The 24,337-nt window shown below is 42.2% G+C and overlaps 1 protein-coding gene across 1 annotated transcript; it reads left to right on the plus strand.

Moving 5' to 3' along the window:
• The first annotated feature begins 13,292 nt into the window (after positions 1-13,292).
• LOC101119529 (E3 ubiquitin-protein ligase RNF146-B-like) lies at positions 13,293-23,285 on the plus strand. The gene has a single exon (XM_060405304.1). The coding sequence runs from the start codon at positions 13,449-13,451 to the stop codon at positions 14,505-14,507; it is 1,059 nt and encodes a 352-aa protein (XP_060261287.1). The 5' UTR covers positions 13,293-13,448; the 3' UTR covers positions 14,508-23,285.
• The last annotated feature ends 1,052 nt before the right edge of the window (positions 23,286-24,337 follow it).

The following is a 24,337-nucleotide window of genomic DNA, read 5'->3' on the forward strand; positions in this document are numbered from 1 at the left end:
TATAGCTCCCAGTACTATACATTAGAACCTTGGTTTTTTATCCATTTTAAATGTAATATTTTGCATCTACCAACCCCAAACTACCAGTCCGTCTCTCTCCCTTTCCTGCTCCCCCTTGGCAACCGTAAGTCTATTCTCTGTATCTAGGAGTCTGTTTCTGTTTTGTAGATCAGTTCATTTGTGCCATATTTTAGATTCCACCTAGAAGTGACATCATGTGATATTTGTCTTTTTCTGACTTACTTCACTTAGTGTAATAATCTCCAGTTGCATCCCTGTTGCTGCAAATGGCATTGTTTGCTTCTTTCTTATGGCTGAGTAGTATTTCATGGTATATCTGTACCATATCTCCTTAATCCATTCATTTGTTGATGGACATTTATGTTTTGGTTATTGTTAACAGTGCTGCTGAGAACAAAAAAATACATGTATCTTTTTGAATTATAATTTTGTCTGGGTATAGTCCCAGTAGTGGGATTTGGGGATCATATGGTATTTCTATTTTTAGTTTTCTGAGGAACCTCCATACTGTTTTCCATAGTGGCCACACAAACTTGCATCCCCACCAACAGTGTGGGAGGGTTCCCTTTTCTCCACATCCTCTCCAGCATTTGTTATTTTTAGACTTCTTAATCATGGCCATTCTCTCTGGTGTGAGGTGGTAACTCATTATAGTTTTCATTTGCATTTCTCTAGTAATTAGTGATGCTAAGCATCTTTTCATGTGCCTATTGGCCATCTGTATGTCTTCTTTAAAGACATGTCTATCAAGGTCTTCTGCCCATTTTTTAATTGGGTTGTTTGTTTTTGTTGAGTTGTATGAGCTGTTTGTATATTTTGGAGATTAAGCTTTTGTCTGTCACATCATTTACAAATATTTTCAACCTCTTCTGTAGGTTGTCCTTTCATTTTCTTATGGTTACCTTTGATGTGCAAAAGCTTGTGGGGATTCAGTTATGTTGACTAATTTAAGTATTAGGCAAATGTGTTAAGCAGGCTAATCAAGATAACTAAGCTTCCTAAATTTTTCTTCAGTTCAAGATTTTTCCCTGCCCCAGAAGTCTAGTCAAATGCCACTTAAATCTTTATGCTCCCTAATAGACCAGGAACATTTCTCTTTGTTTTCATGTACTCTCCCTCTGACTGATGTTCTGGGAAGTAAAGGTCACCCAAATGCAGCATCTTGCTCATTCTTCACAAGCTCTCTGTGTAGCTTATGGATGCTATGCACTCTGTTTCCTGAAGTAAGCCATCCTCATGTCTAGCTTAATTCCTTTATCTGAAGTGGTTTTTCTTCTCAACTTCTGCAGAGGCACCATGGAAAAGGCAACTTTGGGAGGAATCGTAAGGACGAATCAGCTCTGCCAAATATTAAATACATTAAAAGGCTATGATAACTGATGAGACTAGTGCCAGGACTTCTGTTTCAGTAGCCATGGCCTTTGGGTTCAGAGTAACTAAAGGAATAGAAATCCTGGACATTGCTGACCAGGGCTGTGATCCTGCATGGCTCCTAGAAGGGGCTGTCCACTTGATGCACTGAGGCTGCCTCTCCACCAAAGAATCCTCTTTAAGGATCACAGTCTCAACTTGAGAGTGCCTGGCCCCTCCTGGCTTCCTGGCCTCACTCGTTTTCTGGTTACTACCCCTTTTATCTCATCCCAACCATAGTTCTTCCACTCTAGTTACTTAGGTTTCTTCATTAATCAGCTCAGTAGGTAATGAGTAGCTGAGAAAATTGGAAATTCTCTGTCCCACATACTATGAGATCCATTTTGTGTAAAAGGAGAAGGAAAATCCTTAAACCACTGTGTACACAGCAAATCTTAGTCAGAGCTGATCTCAGTTTCTGTTGACAGCAGCACAAACAGACAATAAATAAATCCTTTTAGTTCCTAATTTCTCAAGTACCAGAATTAGTTAGCTAAGAGAGCTGAGCAACCTAGTTAGTAGCTGCAGCCAATTCAATAGAATTTTTTAAGATAATTTTAAAATATTGTATATGATTAAAGTCTTTCTATCAAGCTCAAAAGCAGTGTTGAAAATAGGTGCTATAATAGACACTACAACAAAAACCTAAGTGCCCACTGTTTTATATATATACATATTTTTCCCTTTGTAATTGACACTTCTGTATCATCTGACCAAGTGTTCCCTGAGAGATTCACCTCTCAAATCTCTAATAAATGCAGCGTAAGGTTTGTAACTCTCTGTGAACCCTTCCATGAGAAAAGGGCTAGAAAAACTGTACCTGTAAAAGCAAATGTTTCCCCAAGGACTATGGGCATCCAGAGTTTGTCATCTGCCTGCTGCTGTGTGTAAAGAAAAGTAAGTCTTTCATGTGAAATCAAATCCCCAGGCTTACTCCATTCATAGGAATAGGAGTCACATTTACATTATTTCCAGAGCACAGGAATCCTGATCCAAAAAGTTAAACCAAGAGCTAGTCTAGGACCTAAAAAGTCCTTGGGTTTAAGAATAGGCAGACTGCCCTGTAAGGATACCAGAAAAGAATTAAGAGTTCAAAAATTTGGGATAATCCAACCATGTGCCCAACATTAGGAACATATTTTTGTCCTGTCATACTTTAAACATTTATAAAAATTGAATAATTACTAAAATTGACCACTGAACAACAGCAAATGGAATCTCAGTAAATATAAAAACTCAGTACCATGAAAAAATTCAATCAAAAACAAATTTTAAAAATAAATCAATGTATTTGGACAATAAGAAATAGTTTTCTAATTATTTCATGAGTTGAAGAATAAATCATTATAAAAATTACAAAATATTTAGAAATGGATGCCATTCTATATGTGGAATGAAACAATGCTTAGAGGAAAAAAATCAAATGTAATAGAAAAGAAGAAAAATTTAACTAATGGTCTAAAGCATTCAGTTCAAGAAGTCATAAAAATAATAAAGTAGAAGTAATAAATGTAAAAACAAAAGTGAATGAAATAAATAAATCTAACTCACTAGGTTTAATAAAATCAAAGGCTAACTCTTCATAGACCTGTAAAATGGATAAAACTCTCCAAAATTGGTCAATCATAAACAAGAAAAGGCATAGATCAATAATACTAAAAATGGAAATTAAATATAAGTATAGAAATTTTTAAAATTTTCATGTAAGAATGCTATGCACAATAGGACAATAATTAGATGCAGTAGATAATTTTCTAGAAAAATGCAGAAAAATCAAATGAATTTTAGAAGCCTGTAAAAATCTATAAACTTTAAAAATGAGTTGAATCAGTAATTTAAAAAAAAATTCAACCGCTAAAAAGAAGCAATGATCCTTTAAAATGGTACAGTAACTTGGGAAGACAATTTGGCAATTTCTTACAAAGCTAAAGAGACTACAATCCAGCAATCACAGCCCTTAGTATTTACACGAAGGACTTGAAAACTTATGTCCACACAAAACCCTGCACCAGATGTTTATAGCAGCTTTATTCATAATTATCAAAACCTAGAACCAACCAAGATGTTCTTCAGTAAGTGAATGGATAAACTGTGGTGCATGCAGGCAGTGGAATATTACTCAGCATTAAAAAGAAATGAGCTATCAGGTCATGAAAGACATGGAAGAAACTTAAATACGAATTACTAAGTGAACAAAGCCAGTTTGAAAAGGCTGCATACTGTGTGATTCCAACTATGTGACATTCTGGAAAAGGCAAAAAACTATGCAGACAGTAAAAAGATGAGTGGTTCCCAGGGCTTGGAGGTAGAAGGGATAATTAGGTCACAGGGGATTTTTAGAGCAGTGAAAGTACTCTATATGATACTATAATGGTTTGTAACATGATACATTTGTTAAAACCTACAGAATGTACAACAGCAAGAGTGAAACCTAATGTGAACTATGGACTTTTGGAGATAACGAGGTGTCAATGTAGATTCATCAGTTGTAACAAATGTACCACTCAGTGGAAGATATTGATGAGGAGGGAGTCTGGGAGGGTGGGGAAAGACAGGGAGTTTATGAGAACTCTATTAATACTTTCTGCTCAACTTTGCTATGAACCTAAAATGCCCTTTATAAGAAAAAGTCTATTTAAAAAAAGCAACAATCCTTGATGGTATTACAGTTGTTTTACCAAATATTTGAAGATAACACAAATCTTTAAATAAAATGTTAGCAGACTGAATCCAGCAATCTATTGAAACTTAAGAAAAAAATTAAGATTCATTGCCAGAATGAAACAATGTTTAGCTTAAGAAAATCTATCATTGAAGGAGCCAGTTTAACATGTTAAAAAAAAGGACAATACATAATTATTTCCATAGATATAGAAGACTCATTTAATAACTGTAAAGCCCATTTTATAATTAGAAAATAAATTCTTAGCAAAGTAGGAATAGAAGAGATAGCTTAGACCTCATAAAAGATGTCCTTGAAGAAATTACAGCAAGCATTGTACTTAAAGATGATACATTAGAAGGGTTTTCTCAAAATTAAGAAAAATTCAAGGATTTTCAATATCAGTTCTTCTATTTAACCCAAGATTTTAGCCCTCAAGATAAGACCAGAGACCAGTATGCAATGTATACTGTTTGGAAAGGAAGAAAAAAACTTACCATTAGTTGCAGATAATATATATTATTTGTGTGTGTATTTGCTTTCTGTTGCAGGGTAACAAGTTACCACAGTATAGCAGCTTCAAGCAGCGCACATTTACTATCTCATAGTTGGGTAGAATTTTGTTTTCTTCCCAGGATCTCAGATGGTAGAAATCAAGGTGGCTTCTTGTTTCTTTTCTCAGCTGGAGCTCAGGATCCATTTCCATTCTCATGTGGTTGTTGGCAGAATTAAATTCCTTGTGATTGTAGGACTGAGGTTTCCATTTCCTTGATCATCTGGGGGCTGCTCTCAGCTCCCAGAAGCTGCCTGCAGTCCCTTGCTACATGCCCCAATCCGTGACAGCATACTTACTCAAAGTGACCAGGAGAATCTTTCTTTTCCATGGGCTAAGACTGAGTCTTTTGTGATACAAAAATAATGCAAGTGAGTGTTGTCCCATCATCTTTGCCATATAAAATAGCCTGTTCAAGGGAGTGACTATTCCACCATATTCACCGGTTCTGCCACACTTAGTGGAGGAGATTATAGTGGGTGTAAGTACCAGAAGGTGAAAATCTAATGATCTTGGAGCCTTTCTTAAACTTTTGCCTACCACAACACAGAAAATCCAAGAGATTATTTTAAAGTATTATACCTAATATGACATTTTAACAGGTTACTAAATCCACAGATGAAAAATCAAAAGTATTTAGATAAGAATCAATTAATGAAAATGTATTTAAAAAGAAGTTTCCAATCTCAGTATAAAACAAAACTACCGGGTATTTAACTAGGAAAATATTCTAACAAAAACAGTTTATGATCCAGAGAAAATTATCAAATTATAATGAAGGACATGAAAGGACATCAACACAAAAAGAGAACTATAGATCAATGCAACCAGACAGAAAACCCAGAGATAAACCCATGCATCTATTGGCACCTTATCTTTGACGAAGGAGGCAAGAGTATACAGTGGGGCAAAGAGAACATTCTCTTCAGTAAGTGGTGCTGGGAAAACTGAATAGCTACGTGTAAAAGAATGAAATTAGAACACTTCCTAACACCATACACAAAGATAAACTTAAAACAGATTAAAGGCCTAAATGCAGGACCAAAACTATTAAACTCTCAGAGGAAAACATAGGCAGAACACTCTTTGATATAAATCACAAGATCTTCTATGATCCACCTCCTAGAGAAATAAAAACAAAAATAAACAAGTGGGACCTAATTAAACCCAAAAGCTTTTACACAGCAAAGGAAATCATAAACAAGGTGAAAAGACAACCCTCAAAATGTTAGAAAATAATAGCAAATGAAACAACTGACAAAGGATTAATCTCCAAAATATACAAGCAGTGCCTGCAGCTCAATACCATAAAAACAAACAACCCAATCAAATAGTGGGCAGAAGAGCTAAACAGACATTTATCCAAAGAAGATGTTGTTGTTCAGTCACTCAGTCATGTACAACTCTTTGCAACCCTATGGACTGCAGCACACCAGGCTTCCCTGTCCTTCACTATCTCCCAGAGTTTGCTCAAACTCATGTCCATTGAGTCAATGATGCCATCCAACCATCTCATCCTCTGTTGCCCTCTTCTCCTCCTGCCCTCAGTCTTTCCCAGCATCAGGTGACCAAAATATTGGAGCTTCAGCATCAGTCCTTTCAATAAATATTCAGGGTTGATTTCCTTTTCTATTGACTGGCTTGATCTTCTTGCTGTCCAAAGGACTCTCAAGAATCTTCTCCAGCACCATAGTTCAAAAGTATCAATTCTTTGGTGCTCAGCTTTCTTTATGGTCCAGCTCTCACATCTGTACATGACTATTGTAAAAATCACAGCTTTGACTAGACAGACCTTTGTCAGCAGAGTATCTCTATCTCTGCTTTGTAATACACTGTCTAGGTTTGCCATAGCTTTACTTTCCAGGAGCAAGTGTCTTTTAATATCATGGCTAGTGATTTTGGAGCCGAAGAAAATAAAGTCTGACACTGTTTCCATTGTTTCCCCGTCTATTTGCCATGAAGTGAGGGACCAGATGCCATGATCTTAGTTTTTTTGTAAGTTGAGTTTTAAGCCATGTTTTTCACTCTCCTCTTTCAACTTCATCAAGAGGCTTTTTAGTTCATCTTCGCTTTCTGCCATTAGGGTGGTGTCATCTGCATCTGAGGTTATTGATATTTCTCCCCTCAACCTTGATTCCATCTTGTGCGTCATCCAGCCCAGCATTTTGCATGATGTACTCTGGATATAAGTTAATTAAGCAGGATGACAATATACAGCCTTGATGTATTCGTTTCCCAAATTTTACCTGGTGGCTCAGACAGTAAAGAATCTACCTGCAATGCAGGAGACGTGAGTTTGATCCCTGTCAGGAAGATCCCCTGGAGAAGAGAATGGCAACCCACTCCAGTGTTCTTGCCTAATAATTCCATGAACAGAGGAACCTGGAGGGCTACAGTCTGTCTAGCAAAAAAAGACATATGGATAGCTAATAAACACATGAAAAGATGTTCAACATTGCTCATTATTAGAGAAATGCTAATAAAAATACAATGAGGTATCACCTCAAACTGACCAGCACGGCCATCATCAAAAAATTTACAAACAATAAATGCTGAAGAGAGTGTGGAGAAAAGGGAACCCTCTTGCACTGTTGGTGGGAATGTAAATTGATACAGCCACTATGGAGAACAGTATGGAGATTCCTTTAAAAACTAGGAATAAAACTCCCATCAGTTCAGTCAGTCAGTTCAGTCGCTCAGTCGTGTCCGACTCTTTGTGACCCCATGAATCGCAGCACGCCAGGCCTCCCTGTCCATCACCATCTCCTAGAGTTCACTCAAACTCACGTCCATTGGGTCCGTGATGCCATCCAGCCATCTCATCTTCTGTCGTCCCCTTCTCCTCCTGCCCCCAATCCCTCCCAGCATCAGAGTCTTTTCCAGTGAGTCAACTCTTCGCATGAGGTGGCCAAAGTACTGGAGCTTCAGCTTTAGCATCATTCCTTCCAAAGAAATCCCAGGGTTGATCTCCTTCAGAATGGACTTGTTGGATCTCCTTGCAGTCCAAGGGACTCTCAAGAGTCTTCTCCAACACCACAGTTCAAAAGTATCAATTCTTTGGCGCTCAGCCTTCTTCACAGTCCAACTCTCACATCCATACACGACCACAGGAAAAACCATAGTCTTGACTAGACGGACCTTAGTCGGCAAAGTAATGTCTCTGCTTTTGAATATACTATCTAGGTTGGTCATAACTTTTCTTCCAAGGAGGAAGCGTCTTTTAATTTCATGGCTGCAGTCACCATCTGCAGTGATTTTGGAGCCCAAAAAAATGAAGTCTGACACTGTTTCCACTGTTTCCCCATCTATTTCCCATGAAGTGATGGGACCAGATGCCACGAGCTTAGTTTTCTGAATGTTGAGCTTTAAGCCAACTTTTTCGCTCTCCTCTTTCACTTTCATCAAGAGGCTTTTAGTTCCTCTTCACTTTCTGCCATAAGGGTGGTGTCATCTGCATATCTGAGGTTATTGATATTTCTCCGGGCAATCTTGATTCCAGCTTATGTTTCTTCCAGTCCAGCATTTCTCATGATGTACTCTGAATACAAATTAAATAAGCAGGGTGACAATAACAGAAGCAGAAGATATTAAGAAGAGGTGGCAAGAATACATGGAAGAACTGTACAAAAAAGATCTTCACGACCCAGATAATCATGATGATGTGATCACTAATCTAGAGCCAGACATCTTGGAATGTGAAGTGAAGTTGGCCTTAGAAAGCATCACTATGAACAAAGCTAGTGGAGGTGATGGAATTCCAGTTGAGCTGTTTTAAATCCTGAAAGATGATGCTGTGAAAGTGCTACACTCAATATGCCAGCAAATTTGGAAAACTTAGCAGTGGCCACAGGACTGGAAAAGGTCAGTTCCAAAGAAAGGCAATGCAAAAGAATGCTCAAACTACCGCACAATTGCACTCATCTCACATGCTAGTAAAGTAATGCTCAAAATTCTCCAAGCCAGGCTTCAGCAATACGTGAACTGTGAACTCCCTGATGTTCAAGCTGGTTTTAGAAAAGGCAGAGGAACCAGAGATCAAATTGCCAACATCCACTGGATCATGGAAAAAGCAAGAGAGTTCCAGAAAACTCCCATATGACCCAACAATTCCACCACTGAGCATATACCCTGAGAAAAGCATAACTGAAAAAGGCACATGTACCCCCAGTGTTCATTGCAGCACTATTTATAACAGCTAGAACATGGAAGCAACCTGGATGTCCATCGACAGATGAATGAATAAAGAAGCTGTGGTGCATATACACAACGGAATATTACTCAGCCATTAAAGGAACACCATTTCAGTCAGCCATGCAGTCAGTTCTGTCACCACTGAACAGCCATTTCAGTCAGTTCTAATGCGATGGATAAATCTAGAGCCTATTATACAGAGTGAAGTAAGTCAGAAAGAGAAAAACAAATGTCATATATTAATTCAAAATTAAAAGATGCTTACTCCTTGGAAGGAAAGTTATGACCAACCTAGATCGCATGTTCAAAAGCAGAGACATTACTTTGCCAACAAAGGTCCGTCTAGTCAAGGCTATGGTTTTTCCAGTGGTCATGTATGGATATGAGAGTTGGACTGTGAAGAAGGCTGAGCACCAAAGAATTGATGCTTTTGAACTGTGGTGTTGGAGAAGACTCTTGAGAGTCGCTTGGACTGCAAGGAGATCCAACAAGTCCATTCTGAAGGAGATCAACCCTGGGATTTCTTTGGAAGGAATGATGCTAAAGCTGAAACTCCAGTACTTTGGCCACCTCATGCAAAGAGTTGACTCACTGGAAAAGACTCTGATGCTGGGAGGGATTGGGGGCAGGAGGAGAAGGGGACAACCGAGGATGAGATGGCTGGCATCACCAACTTGATGGATATGAGTTTGAGTGAACTCCGGAAGTTGGTGATGGACAGGGAGGCCTGGTGTGCTGTGATTCATGGGGTGGCAAAGAGTCAGACACGACTGAGTGACTGAACTGAACTGAACTGAACTGATGGGATCTGGAAAGATGGTACTGATGAACTTTTAGCAGGGCAGCAATGGAGACAGAGACATACATAGGGAGCAGACTTGTGGACACAGCGGGAGAAGGAGAGGGTGGGACAGATTGAGAGAGTAGCGTGGAGATATACGTATTACCGTATGTAAAATAGATAGCCCGTCAGAATTTGCTTATATGATTCAGGGAGCTCACACCAGTGCTCTGTGACAACCTAGAGGGGTGATGGGATGAAAGGTGAGAGGGAGCTTCAAGAGGGAGGAGACATATGTATACCTATGGTTGATCCATGTTGACATACGGCAGAAACCAACACAATATTATAAAGTAATTATCCTCCAATTACAAATAAATAATTTTTTTAAAAAAGAAAGGACACCGCAACAAGTAGATACATCTACCACAGTCACAAATGGCAAAACAATATTTTTGTTTCATTTTGCTGGGGTTTTTTGGCTGGGCTACATGGCTTGTGGGATCTTAGTTCTCTGACCAGGGATGGAACCCAGGCCCTCAGCAGTAAAAGCACCAAGTCTCAACCACTGAACCACCAGGGAATTCCTCAAAACTCAATATTTTAAATAAGTCAGTGCTCTCCAAGTTAATCAATAAATGCAATGCAGTTTCAAACAAAACCTCAACAACTTTTTTCCCTGGAACTTGTCAATTTCATTCTCAAGATATTAGCAAGTAACAAAAGGAATAGTACAGCTTAAAAAAATGAAGAAAGAGGAGGAAGAGAAGGAGACTTCTCAGACTTCTGCACAATGTGACTTACTAAGAAGGCTGGAGAAACTAGCATAATGAATGCCAGGTATTTATAAAATACCAAGCCCAGGTAGACAAGTCAACCAAGGAACACATCCACGTGTGTGTCCTTACATGAAAACTCCATTCATGGCAGAGGTGGTATTACAGTTTAGACCAGTGAATGATGCTGGGACAACTGTCAGTTGCTTTGGGGGAAAAAAATCACTGTTTTACATACACACATACAAAATTATGGATGCTAAAGACCTGATGTGGAAAACAGCATCTTAACACCTGTGCAAGAAAGCAAGAGCCTATTTTTATGACAGTGGAGTAAGACAGGAATTTCTTAAGTAAAATATAAAAGTACAAGCCATGAAACAAAAGCTAAATCTGATTAAACTGGAGTGTAAAATATACGTAGAATGAAAGTCGGCATACATGAAGTGGAGAAAAGCATGCCATAGGCCGAGGGAAGAAACTTCCAGCATAAACACTTGACTACACCAATGGGTCTCCACCTCCTGCCTCCACTGGGTTTATCAGGGGAGAGCCCAGGGAGTGGAGATAGGCAAGTGCTGTGAGGTCACATAGTCTCCCTGTATCTGTGGATGCCCTGTGACTGACAGTGACTCCCAACCTAAGACCACAGCTCCTGAAAGAGCCCTCTGCACACAGCCTCACTGTCCCCTGCTTCCTCTTCTCTACTGACTTAGGGCCACAAGTGCCCCCCTATTAGTAGCCCTTATGGTTTCCCTAAACCCTGTCCACACCTTATTTACACTCACTTCCAATCGCCCGGTGTAAGTCTGCCATCTGTTCTCTGCTGGGAGAACTGGTACAAATGCTGCTGTTAACATGGTGTAGCCCTATTAGGTAAGTTACCTAACCTGTCTGACTCCAATTACTTCATCTATAAATGGTGCAGCCATGGGAATTAATCAATATGATTTACATAAGCTCCTCCACACAGCTTCCAGCACACAAGCAAACAGTAAATGGTTGCTACTGTTGTCGTGAGGGTGGTGGTTATTATTGACATCACTGCTAATATTTCTTTGTTGCTGCCTGGTGATCTGAATAGCACTTAACCACAGGAGGGCAAAAACACCAAAGCTGAACCTGAGGTAGGATTCCTAAAACATAATTTGCATCAGACTTAAAGAATGTTCCAGAGTTTTCCTGAAGTCACCATCATAAAAAATGTGAACACTCCTTACAAGGCAGAATTTCAGAGAGTTTTCTTCTGTCCACTTAGGGTGAATGGGCCAGTTCACCTCTGGCAACAAATGAAAGCTTCGTTATTTGCAAAGTCAGGACCCACCACTCACTCACATTTCCCAGACACACGCAGGTGTGTTGGTTGCAGCAGTCAGCAATGCTCTTCAAGTGTGGGTCTCCTTAAACAGCAGCCAACGCAAACCAGTGGTGGAGGCCAGCCAGCACCCCCTCCCCTGTGTGCACTTCTACTGGCTGCAGGCCTCAAGGGTTAATTCAGCCAACCAGTGACCATGACATTGGTCCTTCCATACCCAATGACACTCATGTCCAGGCAGATTGTCCCCATTTAGATTCAGTTTTATGCACATGTTTGTTACATACCACAAGTTACAACACAGAATAATGGCTTTGATTGTTATGGTGTATGTAACTGCTTGTTTTATACAGTGGGAATTATGGGGACAAGATGTAGTAAACACTTGGTACCTTGCCGCCGGTAGAGGGAGGGACATTCTAAACTGTAGGGACAGTTGAATGTAGTTGAATGTAGGAGGGACATTCAGATCATGTTTTCTGTAGGATATTTGCTGCTGCTGCTGCTGCTAAGTCGATTCAGTCGTGTCTGACTCTGTGCGACCCTATAGACGGCAGCCCATCAGGCTCCCCCATCCCGGAGATTCTCCAGGCAAGAACACTGGAGTGGGTTGCCATTTCCTTCTCCAATGCATGAAAGTGAAAAGTGAAAGTGAAGTCACTCAGTCGTGTCCGACTTTTAGCGACCCCATGGACTGCAGCCTACCAGGCTCCTCCATCCATGGGATTTTCCAGGCAGGAGTACTGGAGTGGGTGCCATTGCCTTCTCCGGTAAGATATTTATTCTACCCTAATTAGGTTAGAATGGTGTCTAAGATGTGTTGCAGTGGTAGAGCCTTAGACTGTGTGAAGGGTGAGGGAGGGGACCTGCCTGTGGTGATGGACAAGCTCTGTATCTTGATTGGGATGCTGGTAGTGCTGATCCATACATTTGTCAAAACTCATGGAACTGCACATTTAAGACCTGGGCATTTATCTGTAGGCCTTAACTCAGTTGTAATAAAGGTCATAGAAACAGGTAGAGGAACAGAAAAGTTAAAACACAAGTTCTAAAAGGATACCTGTGAAAGTGTATCCTACTGTACCAATGTCTTCATGTGACAGAATAAAACCTTGGAGTAGTTAGCAAATCAATCTGAACTCCCCAGGAGCTTGATAATAATTGTTGGTGAGAGGAGTTGACACAGAGACCTGTGAGTGGCCAAAGGGAGTCAGTCAACCACTAGGGATTCGTGGTCAGCGAATTATAGGGTCAACGCTTCAACTGCCTGTGCCCGTTAGAGTGGGGTTGACGGGTGACACCCTATCCTTTCTGGGAAAGGCTTCATCCCCTCACGGATCTTTATTTTTCAGGAGTTTGTGCTCTAAATCACTGTGATTACCCCCACAGGCTACAAAACAATGAGATGGATTCCTAGGTGTCTCATCAAGAAAACTACAGATTACTGACTGACATCATATCCATCTGAAAGGGCGTCTCGATGGTGTGCTTTGTCCAGAGCCCTGGATGAGAGTGTTGAGAAGCGCTTGCCAAATGTTTAGAAGGCGGACGGCAGCGCGCGCGTTCCCGGCCGCTGCATGCTCGGAGGCCGAAGAGAAAAGACGGCGAGGCGGCTTCGGCTGTGGCCACAGAGCACAGAATGATCCAGCAATGGAGGAGAAAATTCTGCACACTGGCTGATTACTCATGAAGATGAGATTTTATTTTTATGGCAGGCATCTGTGGGGTCTGTAATAGAAATGATGGCTGGCTGTGGAGAAATTGATCACTCTATAAACAGGCTTCCTACGAACAGGAAAGCGAATGAGTCCTGTTCTAATACTGCACCTTCTCTAACTGTCCCTGAATGTGCCATTTGTCTGCAGACATGTGTTCACCCAGTCAGTCTGCCTTGTAAGCATGTTTTCTGCTATCTATGTGTGAAGGGAGCTTCATGGCTTGGAAAGCGATGTGCCCTCTGTCGACAAGAAATTCCCGAAGATTTCCTTGATAAGCCAACGTCGTTGTCACCAGGAGAACTCAAGGCAGCAAGTGGAGGAAACGGTGAATATGCTTGGTATTATGAAGGAAGAAATGGGTGGTGGCAGAATGACGAGCGCACAAGCAGAGAGCTGGAAGATGCTTTTTCCAAAGGTAAAAAGAGCACTGAAATGTTGATTGCTGGGTTTCTGTATGTTGCCGATCTTGAAAATATGGTACAGTATAGGAGAAACGAACATGGACGTCGCAGGAAGATCAAGCGGGATATAATAGATATACCAAAGAAAGGAGTAGCCGGACTTAGGCTGGACTGTGATGCTAATACCGTAAACCTAGCGAGAGAGAGCTCTGCTGACGGAGCGGACAGTGTACCGGCTCAGAGTGGAGCTTCTATTCAGTCGTCGTCTGTGAGGCCCCTGACGTCAGTAGATGGTCAACTAACAAGCCCCGCCACGCCATCCCCTGATGCAAGCGCTTCTCTGGAAGACTCTTTTGCACATTTACAACTTGGTGGAGACAGCATAGCGGAAAGGAGTCATAGAGGGGAAGGAGAAGAAGAGCATGAATCACCATCTTCAGGCAGGGTGCCAGCACCAGACACTTCGATTGAAGAAACCGAATCCGATGCCAGTAGTGACAGTGAGGATGTATCTGCGCTTGTTGCACAACACTCCTTGACCCAACAGAGACTTCTGGTTCCTAATCCAAATCAGACAGTCTCTGATCGATCAGGAACTGATCGATCAGTGGCAGCGGGTGGAACAGTGAGTGTCAGATCTCGAAGGCCTGATGGAAAGTGCACAGTAACGGAAGTTTAAATAAAAGTTTTCAGATCCATGCTCAAGATGAAAATGGTTATCTGTAAATTTCTGCCCACATAACATTATACTCATCCCTAGTAGTGCATTTTGGGAGTTGGGGTGGGAAGGGGTATGGGAAGGATAGCCCTGTAATTAAAATGTCTAACACATCTCTGTTGAGAAATTTATTTAATATAAAGAACTTGGGTGTTAATAGTTGAGAGCTGTTTAGTAATAATGCAGTTTTCTTGAGGTCTGTTTATTTTATAGTTTTTTAAAAAACCTTCAGTTCTTTTGGCCAGCGTGTGTGTATTATCTGTGCATTAACGGTCCTCATCTGACTACTGCATTGGTTCATGTTTTTCTGCATGGATTGACAGAAAACCATTACTAAAATTTGGCACCTATGAGATATCTGGTATCAGTACGAACAGAAAGCTTAAATAATGTGAGAACAAATGTGAATTTGGGGTTTTAAAATAGAAGAATAACAACTACTTAATAGTAAAGTTACTGAAATGGAAATGTAAAGAAAACAGCTTATAACTTATGTTTCAGAATCTTGTCTGTAACACACTTCATGGCGTTCTCATAGGCTTTGCTGTCCAGTCCTTGTAGTTAGAAGTTTCTCTTGATCCACATTTTTTTTTGATCACAGACTTTATAATTTAATAAATACTAGAATTTATCAAAAAAAAAAAAAAAGACAAATGTTTAGAAGGCACATACAGGGCTGAGACCACCAGTAAGACAGGCTGCAGGCTCACAAGTTATATCACCTGAACAAGAGTGAGGCCTGGGCCCAAGCCAAAATGTTAAACTAGAATAAATGAGAAAATGAACTGCCATTAGGTCAGAAAGGCCAAATCCAGGGTGTGACTGGGAAACTGGACTTGAGAGACATAAGCCCTCTGATTTTCCTTAATCACACTTGCAGTTAGGAGCCAACGGTGGTTCAGTTCAGTTCAGTTCAGTCGCTCAGTCGTGTCCGACTCTTTGCGACCCCGTGAATCACAGCACGCCAGGCCTCCCTCTCCATCACCAACTCGTGGTGGTACAATTGGTTACAAACTGACGGCATTGATAGACAAGTCCGCCAAGCTCAACACTGACTGCTGTCTTTGGTTCCAGGTGCTGATTTTATAAGCAACATTGACAAGCTGGAGTCAGGATGCAAGGAGATGTCAACACCTCATTCTACTGCAAACATTTTAGGAAACATGTTGCTTAGCCTGGAGAAGTACAGACAGTTACAGGTTAAGGGATTAAACATACTGATTTACCCAGGTCTGAGAAGGTTTCCAGACAGAGCTTTCAGTTTTAACACTGGGATAATCCCAAGCAAACCAAGACAAACTGTCAGTCTAGATCAAGGTGACAATGAGGGAAGAGGTGCGAAGATATATGACTGCCGACCTCCAAATATTCGGAAGGGTTTATTCTCAGCTGCCCTCAAGTGGACCGGATCACTGGTACGAGCTACCCAGAGTCAGAGCTGAACTCAAGGTAAGGAAGGCCCTGAGGTTCCCAGGGGGCTTTCTCAGAGAAGGAGCAGCACAGGGCAGGTCTGCATGAGGAGGGGTTCATAACGCCTGGGGTATGAAAACCCTTTAAACACACACACACACTCCCCCCAGAAAATTCATCATGGCCACAACCTCTGCATTTAGCAATGCTTTTATTATATCAATATATATTATATGTTAACATGTATATTATACACATACATATATGTATATGTTATACATAATATATGACAAGTTAATATATATTATTTTACATATTAATATATGTTATTCTGTTGTTTATGTTGTTTCTTCTTATCTGTCTATTGGCTGTGCTGGGTTCTCGCTGCTGTGCACAGGCTTTTCTCTAGTTGCAGCAAGCAGGGGCCACTCTTCGTTGCGGGCTTCGAAGGTCAAGGTCATTGCTGCAGCAAGGTCATTGCTGTGGCCTCTCCTTGTGGAGCATGGGCTCTAGGGCACACAGACCTCAGTAGTTGTGGCACACAGGCTTTGTTGCTCCACAGCACATGGGATCTTCCTGGCCCAGGGCTCAAACCCATGTTCCCTCATTGGCAGGCAAATTCTCAACCACTAGACCACCAGGGAAGTCCCTATACTATTATATTAATCACAACAGTGTCTTGATACATTTGGAAAGCGGGAGACATGATTTTTCTTTATATACAGAATGCTCAGCTCCCGGCTCCCATGTAAGCTGTCCAACCCCACCCTCCTTCCAAGTCTGGCATCCTCAGGGGAAAGGGTGAGGCTGGATAATGCTCGAGATTCCTTTCAACTCCACGGTTCTCTGTGTCCAGGGCTTGGCATCATGCTTGAGCTATAGTTAGTGCTCAGGAAATGGTGGTCACCACTTCTCATTACTGTGACAGCAGCAGGGAGCACAGTCCTGTCCTCCTTCAACCACTTCTTTTCCTTCCCTGATACCACACTGCCCGAAGCAGAGCCCTTGTGGGTAACTGAGTAACCAGAAACCTGACGGAGGCCCTGCTGAGCAAGGGGTTTGTTTTCTCACAGAAGAGGAAGTCTGGAGATCAGCAGCTGCAGGGAAGTCATTAAAGAGGCAGGTTCCTTCTTTCTTCCTGCTTCAGCCTCCTCAGTGTGCAGCTCTTGTAGCAAAGTGGCTGCTACAACTCCAAGTCTTGCGTCTGCATTCTAGGAAGGAAAAAAAGGAAGAAGAAAGGGATAAGAGCACCCCAACTGAGCCAGACCCATTTAAAAAGCCATTCCCTGGAAGTCCCACACAGATGCTCCTTGGATGTCTTTGGTCAGTACTGGATCACACAGCCACTGTTGACTGCAAGGGCATTGCCATGGTATTTAGGGGGCACATTGCCACCCCGAACAATACTTGGCTCCAGTTAGTAAGGAAGAAAAGGACAACGGATATTGGGTAGGCAGAGAATAGGCCTGCCTCAGCCACCCGCTCTGGGTGTGTACACTTGTCACATTCTTGGCCGTCACCAGTCCTTGGGGAACTCAAACATCACCATTCCTAATGGCAGGGCTGGAGTCTGCAGCCCAACAGGAGGGCAAGGACGTCAAGAAGAGAGTGAGTGTCATGTCTTAGCAGGAAGTTCCATGATCCCCCAAAGCAGTTAACCCTGGGCCCAGGGAGTTTTGTTTATGAAAATAGCACCCATTGGAAATGGAAAAAGGATTGGGTAAGTCTTTTTTTTCTTTCTCAAAACTGGTGGAATTGACATAACTGTTACAAAGAATGTTCTACTCGAACCCTGTGTTCTAGAAACAAACATAAAGTGACTGAAAAGTGAGCCAAGAGGAGGCAGGCCTGGTGCAGAGTGAGTAATAATAGTACATGGTTTACATGTACAGAGACTAAGAATAAAAAAGAGCTCGTCCTGGTCAGATGATTCACAGTTCTGACTCGCTTGCCTGCTTGTGCTAGAAGGTGCCAGCGTGTGTCCCTGCATGAACCATACAGGCACCCAGATGAGGAAGCATATGAAGATGGTGTTTACCATCCCAGCTGCAGATTTCTACACCAGCCTTCCTTGAAGTCTAGTCCCCAGACCTGGAACAGCACCACCTGGGGACTTGTTAGGAATGCAAACCCTCAGGTACATCCCAGACCTCCTGGGATTCTGCTATATGGGCAAGTTTCAGAATCACTAGCCTGGATCAATGGCTAATAGCAGGGAAATGGTCAAAAACAGTTAACTGGTCTGTGATTTCCTACCATATAGATATCACAAGAGAATTACAGTAAAAAATTAAATCAGGACTTCCCTGGTGGTCCCGTGGTAAAGAATCCGCCTGCCAATGCAGAGGACACAGGTTCAATCCCTAGTCCAGGAAGATCCCACATGCTGTGAAGCAACTAAACCCGAGCACCACGACTACTGAAGCCTGCATGCCTAGAGCCCCTGCTCTGCAACAAGAGAAGCCACCACAAGAAGAAGCCTGCATACCACAACCAGAGAGTAACCCACGTGCAGCAACAAAGATCCAGCACAGTCCAAAAAAAAAAAAATAAAGGTACTTTAAAAAAAAAAGGTATCGAACACTTTTAAAAAATTAAATCAGTTTTATGCACTCTGTGCAATCTAAGTTCAGAAAGAATATAGGATGTGAGATGAATTAGGAAAGCTTTCTCTATAGGCCTGCCATTGAATTAAAGTTTCTTTAAACTTTTAAATCCTAATCACAGCATCTGTCTTAAAGGTTATAGCAAGTAATGACCTGTTTGCAGAAATTTATTTCATTAGGGTTTCGGCACCAAGTATAGGAATAAGATGTATCAAAAAGTTTTGCTTCCCTGGTGGCTCAGTGGTGAAGAATCTGCCTGCCAATTCAGGAGACAGGGGCTCGATCCCTGTTTCAGGAAGATCCCACATGCCACAAAGCCACTAAGCCTGTGCACCTTGGCTGCTGAGTCTGTGCTCTAAAGCCTGAGAACCGAGAGTTCTGAGCCCCTGTGCCACATGACTGCAGTCCATGTGCTCTAGAGCTCGAGCTCTGCAACGAGAGAAGCCCCTGCAGTGAGAAGCCCTTGCACTGCAACAGAGAGCAGCCTCTGCTCACAGCAGTGAAGACCCAGCACAACCAAAAACAGGAAAAGTTTTGCATGCTCCTAGTGTTGTCATAGCCACAATGCAGGAGACAGGCCCCAGTTTTTACGTGTCTGTTACGGGGTGAACTGTGCTTCCCCCAATAAATTTGTATGTTTAAGTCCTAACTCCCAGACTTTAGAGAGGTAATAAGGTAAAGTGAAGTCATTGAGATGGGCCCTTGTCCTATATGACTGGTGTCCTTATAAGAAGAGGTCAGGACACAGACATGCACAGAGGGAAGACCACGTGAGGACGCCAGGAGAAGACAGCCGTCCACAAACCGAGAAAAGAGGCATCAGAAGGAGCCAGTGCTGCCAGACCTTCATCTCAGACGTCTAGCCTTCAGAAGTGCGAGAAAAATTTTTTTGCTGTTTCATCCACCCAGCCTGTGGCACTTTGTTAGGGCAGCATAGCAGACCAATAACGTTACCAAAATACTTGTGATAAAGCTGGGCCATACCTGGCACTTCTGTTGTGGCAGGCATTTGTGCTGTTCCAAATACTTCAGGCTTCCCTGGTGGCTCAGATGGTAAAGAATCCACCTGCAATGCAGGATTCCTGAGTTTGATCCCTGGGTTGGGAAGATCCCCTGGAGGAGGTGGACATGGCCACCCACTCCAGTATTCTTGCCTGGAGAATCCCATGGACAGAGAAGCCTGGAGGGCTATAATCCATGGGGTTGCAAAGAGTCGGACACGACTGAATGACTAAGCACGCATGATTCCCATCTCCTGGGGAACTTAATGGTATTGTACCTTCCCACCCTCTGAAGAAGCTAGGCCCGGCCATGGGATGTGCTTTGATCCATACAAGGTGAGCAGAAGTGAATGTCACTTCCAGCAGGAACTTCAAGAGCCTGAGGACAGTTGTCCTTGCTCTCTTGCCCCCTCAGCCCCATCCAGGAGCCGGCCCCTGCAGAAGCAGATATGGCAGCCCACTCCTGGAACCAGTGATACAGGCCGGGCTCCCAGCTAACCAGTAATGGACTTATATAGTAGGAACAACAAATGAACCTTTGCTATTTTAAGCCCTGAGATTACAGCATATTCATTATTGCAGAGTACCCTAGCCTCTCCTGAGTGCTACATCAGCTTACTGACCATTTCAAATCTGAGTCATCTCACCAAATTCCAAACATTCAGTTGTTTTCTTTAATTCAGATGATAGGAATAGCCATTAAATCATTGATTTGGGGGACATCTGGATTTTTTTCATACCTAAAATATGCATGCTAGTAAGAGGGCACTGAGCTTCTTGTAGAAGGTGGGGAGATGTCACTGAGATTAGTCCCAGGAAAAGACAATTAGCAAGTCTCCCTGCACCAAGCGGGCACAGCTAGAGTACAACCTTCTGTGTTCCAAACTGGCAATTCCCTCTGATTATCATCTCCTTCGTCCCACACCAGGCATTCTACACAGAAAAGACTGAAGTCAGTCTGGGTGGTGGAGCTGAGACTAGACCTCATCCCTCCTCCTTCTCAGACCATGGAACTGTGCACTAGACTGTACTTACTAGTCCTGTAAGAATCAAAAGATAAGAATCTCATGCTAGCCAGCAACAGGACCTCCTAATCCTAAAACCTGGTCATAATTCTGTTACCAATGAAAACCATTTCCAAAGAACAGCTGTTTCCAAAACAAATATTCATACGATCCAACTTGTATGCTTTTTTCAGCCTAGGTGTACAGAAGTTCTGAGGAACCTCCAAGAACAAATCCCATTTCCAGGCCACCCGGTCTTCCAGCTGTTTGCTTTACCCCAGGTGGCCCTACTGCGGCCCCTTGTTTGCTGGCTCAGGCCTCCCCTTCTGCCTGGACAGCCTGCCCCTTGATGTTCTCCCAACCTGCGACTCTTCTAAACCCACCACAGATCCAGCCTGTCTTGAATGGTTTCCTACCTTGAAGATTCACCGACTGCTTCATCACATTCCAAAGAACACCAACGTCTGTATGTATACAGATGATCTAGGAGACTGTCCTGTACGTATTACTCAGGTGATTTACTTCTCAGCACTTTGTTCTATTAGACTCATGCCCTGTAATGAACCCATGGAAAGAATGGCAAGGAGGGAAAGAAAAGCAGAACGTGAGATTTCTAACACACTGTCTTGTTATCTAGACTGCCATGGGTGGGCAGAGGCCTTTCTCCATGGTACGCAGAGTTGATTTCCCTGATAACATATTCTGTGCAAGTTTGATTGGTGAACATTAGTGCCATATACAGAGTTTCATGGGTCATTTGCTCCAGGAAGATTATGGTATACAAATATTAACAACTACTGGGGATTTTTCTTGGAAGAACATAAAATTCCAAGTATTGCTACCAGGGGAAAAAAAAAAAAACAACTTCTAAATCCTTTATTTCACTCTGTAATGAATACAGCATCATGTAAACTTTATAATTTCAAGCTTTATATATTTTTTGCTTGGAACATCAAAGCAGTCACAATTCATAATTTATTTCACATCACAGTTTACAGATCACCAAATAGAATTTTAATTCATTCTCAGAATGGCAAACATCCTGTTTTAAGTGAGTGATGGAAAAACAAAATGCCATGCCAAGTTCACCAGAATACGTATAATTGGACTACGATGATGCTGTGTTCTTAACTCGAGTGACATGACAAAAATGATGGCTTACTTTGGAAAACTGCGACATCCAATACATGCAGTACGGACCATGTTCATTTCATTTAAAAAAAAAATCATTTGTTGTCAATTACATGTTAAACTCTCTTGTCAAATCTGTGCAAGAGAAGTTTTTTTCTCAAAGCTATACAATCTAAATTACCTTTAGTTTCATGGTGGATTTTTAAGGAATTGTTTCCTACCCACAGGTGAGTGGAGCAGAGAGTTTCCTCACATTTCTATTCATCTGCGGAAGCTTGGCAATAACTCCATATCAAGAGTGATTGAGCAGAGAGGCTGTCCACGCTCCATGCTTTTGTTAACATCAGTTTTGAGATCTACAGATAATCTGAATACAGACTTTTGCTTCAGAAGCCACCAGTTTCTCTTCAGTCTAAATGCTACTCACAGTGCCCCAAGGCTTGAGGTCCTCCTGGACCAGAGTTGACCCATGGGGACCTGAAGTCCACTCAGGCTCACTGAGATGTGGAAAGAAGTGCCCCCATGACAGAGGTAAGGCTTTAAAACCTTCTCCTTTGTGCTCTTTGTAGCCAGAATTAAGTGCCACTTTCAGTAGTGGTGAAAGAGGCAGCCTGCCATTCTCCTCCAAATACTAAATCTTTTAATTTAATACTAAAAAGAAGCACAAGCTGGAATCAAGATTCCCAGGAGAAATATCAATAACTTCAGATATGCAGATGACACCACCCTCATGGCAGAAAGTGAAGAGAAACTAAAAAGCCTCTTGATGAAAGCAAAAGAGGAGAGTGAAAAAGTTGGCTTAAAGCTCAACATTCAGAAAATGAAGATCATGGCATCTGGTCCCATCACTTCATGGGAAATAGATGGGGAAACAGTGGAAACAGTGTCAGACTTTATTTTGGGGGGCTCCAAAATCACTGCAGATGGTGATTGCAGCCATGAAATTAAAAGACGCTTACTCCTTGGAAGGAAAGTTATAACCAACCTAGATAGCATATTGAAAAGCAGAGACATTACTTTGCTAACAAAGGTCCGACTAGTCAAGGCTATGGTTTTTTCAGTAGTCATGTATGGATATGAAAGTTGGACTGTGAAGAAGGCTGAGCGCCGAAGAATTGATGCTTTTGAACTGTGGTGTTGGAGAAAACTCTTGAGAGTCCCTTGGACTGCAAGGAGATCCAACCAGTCCATTCTAAAGGAGATCAGTCCTGGGTGTTTTGGAAAGAATGATACTAAAGCTGAAACTCCAGTACTTTGGCCACCTCATATGAAGAGCTGACTCATTGAAAAGACTCTGATGCTGGGAGGGATTGGGGACAGGAGGAGAGGGGATGACAGAGGATGAGATGGGGGTTGGCATCACTGACTCGATGGACGTGAGTCTGAGTGAACTCCGTGAGATGGTGATGGACAGGGAGGCCTGGCGTGCTGCAATTCATGGGGTCACAAAGAGTTGGACACGACTGAACTGAACTGAACTGAAAGACTGATTGGTTCCTTCAGTATTCTTCTCTTAAGATAATCCCAACTTCCCTAACCACAAAGTTGTGTTTTCTGGCCTTAATAAACTTTGTTGCTGTAAGATAACCCCCTCCAGTCCATCTTGAGTCTCTTTGGTTATAGAGCATACAGGATGGTGCTTGGAGAAAGAATGGGCCAGATCCAGGGCTGAACCCTTTCTTTGACCCCTCTGAGGATGCCACCTTGGGCCAGTCCCCTCTCTCTGGCCCCCAGTTCATCCCTCTGGATTGTGGGGATTAAATGAGATAATTCTGTTACAGAAACCATCCAACACTCTGTTTGAAATACAGCTCTCAAAAATGGCTACTTTCTTTCCCCAAATCATTACTGTAGTAAAAGTCAGTTGTCTATAACTGTGTGTCTAAAGTGATCTCACCAGCCACTAGTGGCTATGCACATTTAAATCAATCAAAATTAAATATGCTGTAAAATTCAGTTCTTCAACTACACTAACCCCATTTCAAGCATTAAAGAGTCATCCGTAGCTTGTGGCTACCATACTGGATTGTGTAAACATACAACATTTTCATCAGAAAATTCTACTGGATAGTGTTGGTTTTATTCATTTGGATTTCAAGGCTTCCAAACATCCACATCAGTCTTTACCTAAACTACGTCATGGGAAAACTTTCCTTTGGTAACAGGAATAAATGCAAGCCCTTTGTTTCCTATCATATCTCTTTTAAAAGAAAACTAGTCTCCAGTTGTGTATCTCAAAGAACTCAGCCTCACTGGATTCAGGCTAGAAATGCTGTCTCCTTATCCTCAGAGATTCAGAAAACAACTATTAGCTGTCCCACCACAGCCTAGACCTATGTCTAGGGTCATGGGCACTGAAGCCTCTGCCTTGTCCTTGAGAGTCTGGTGGGGTGTGGGCACAACATGGAAAGCTCCAACCCTGCTCTTGTTCCCAAAGCAAAATGCCCTCTCTGAGGACTCACTGCAGCCAGTATGAACCTCAGGTAGCTTACGAGTCCCTGTGTAGGACATGGTGAGTCCCCCACGAGTCCCTGGCACCCTCAAGGGAGAAAGGAGGAAGCCACAAGTCTAGGAGAGCAGATGGAGTGACCCAGGCCTCCGTTCTTTCCACCACCAGCAAAGCGTCTCCCTCCAGGGGT

This window comes from Ovis aries, chromosome 1 (genome assembly GCF_016772045.2).
Source record: "Ovis aries strain OAR_USU_Benz2616 breed Rambouillet chromosome 1, ARS-UI_Ramb_v3.0, whole genome shotgun sequence".
NCBI classification, from domain to species: Eukaryota; Metazoa; Chordata; class Mammalia; order Artiodactyla; family Bovidae; genus Ovis; species Ovis aries.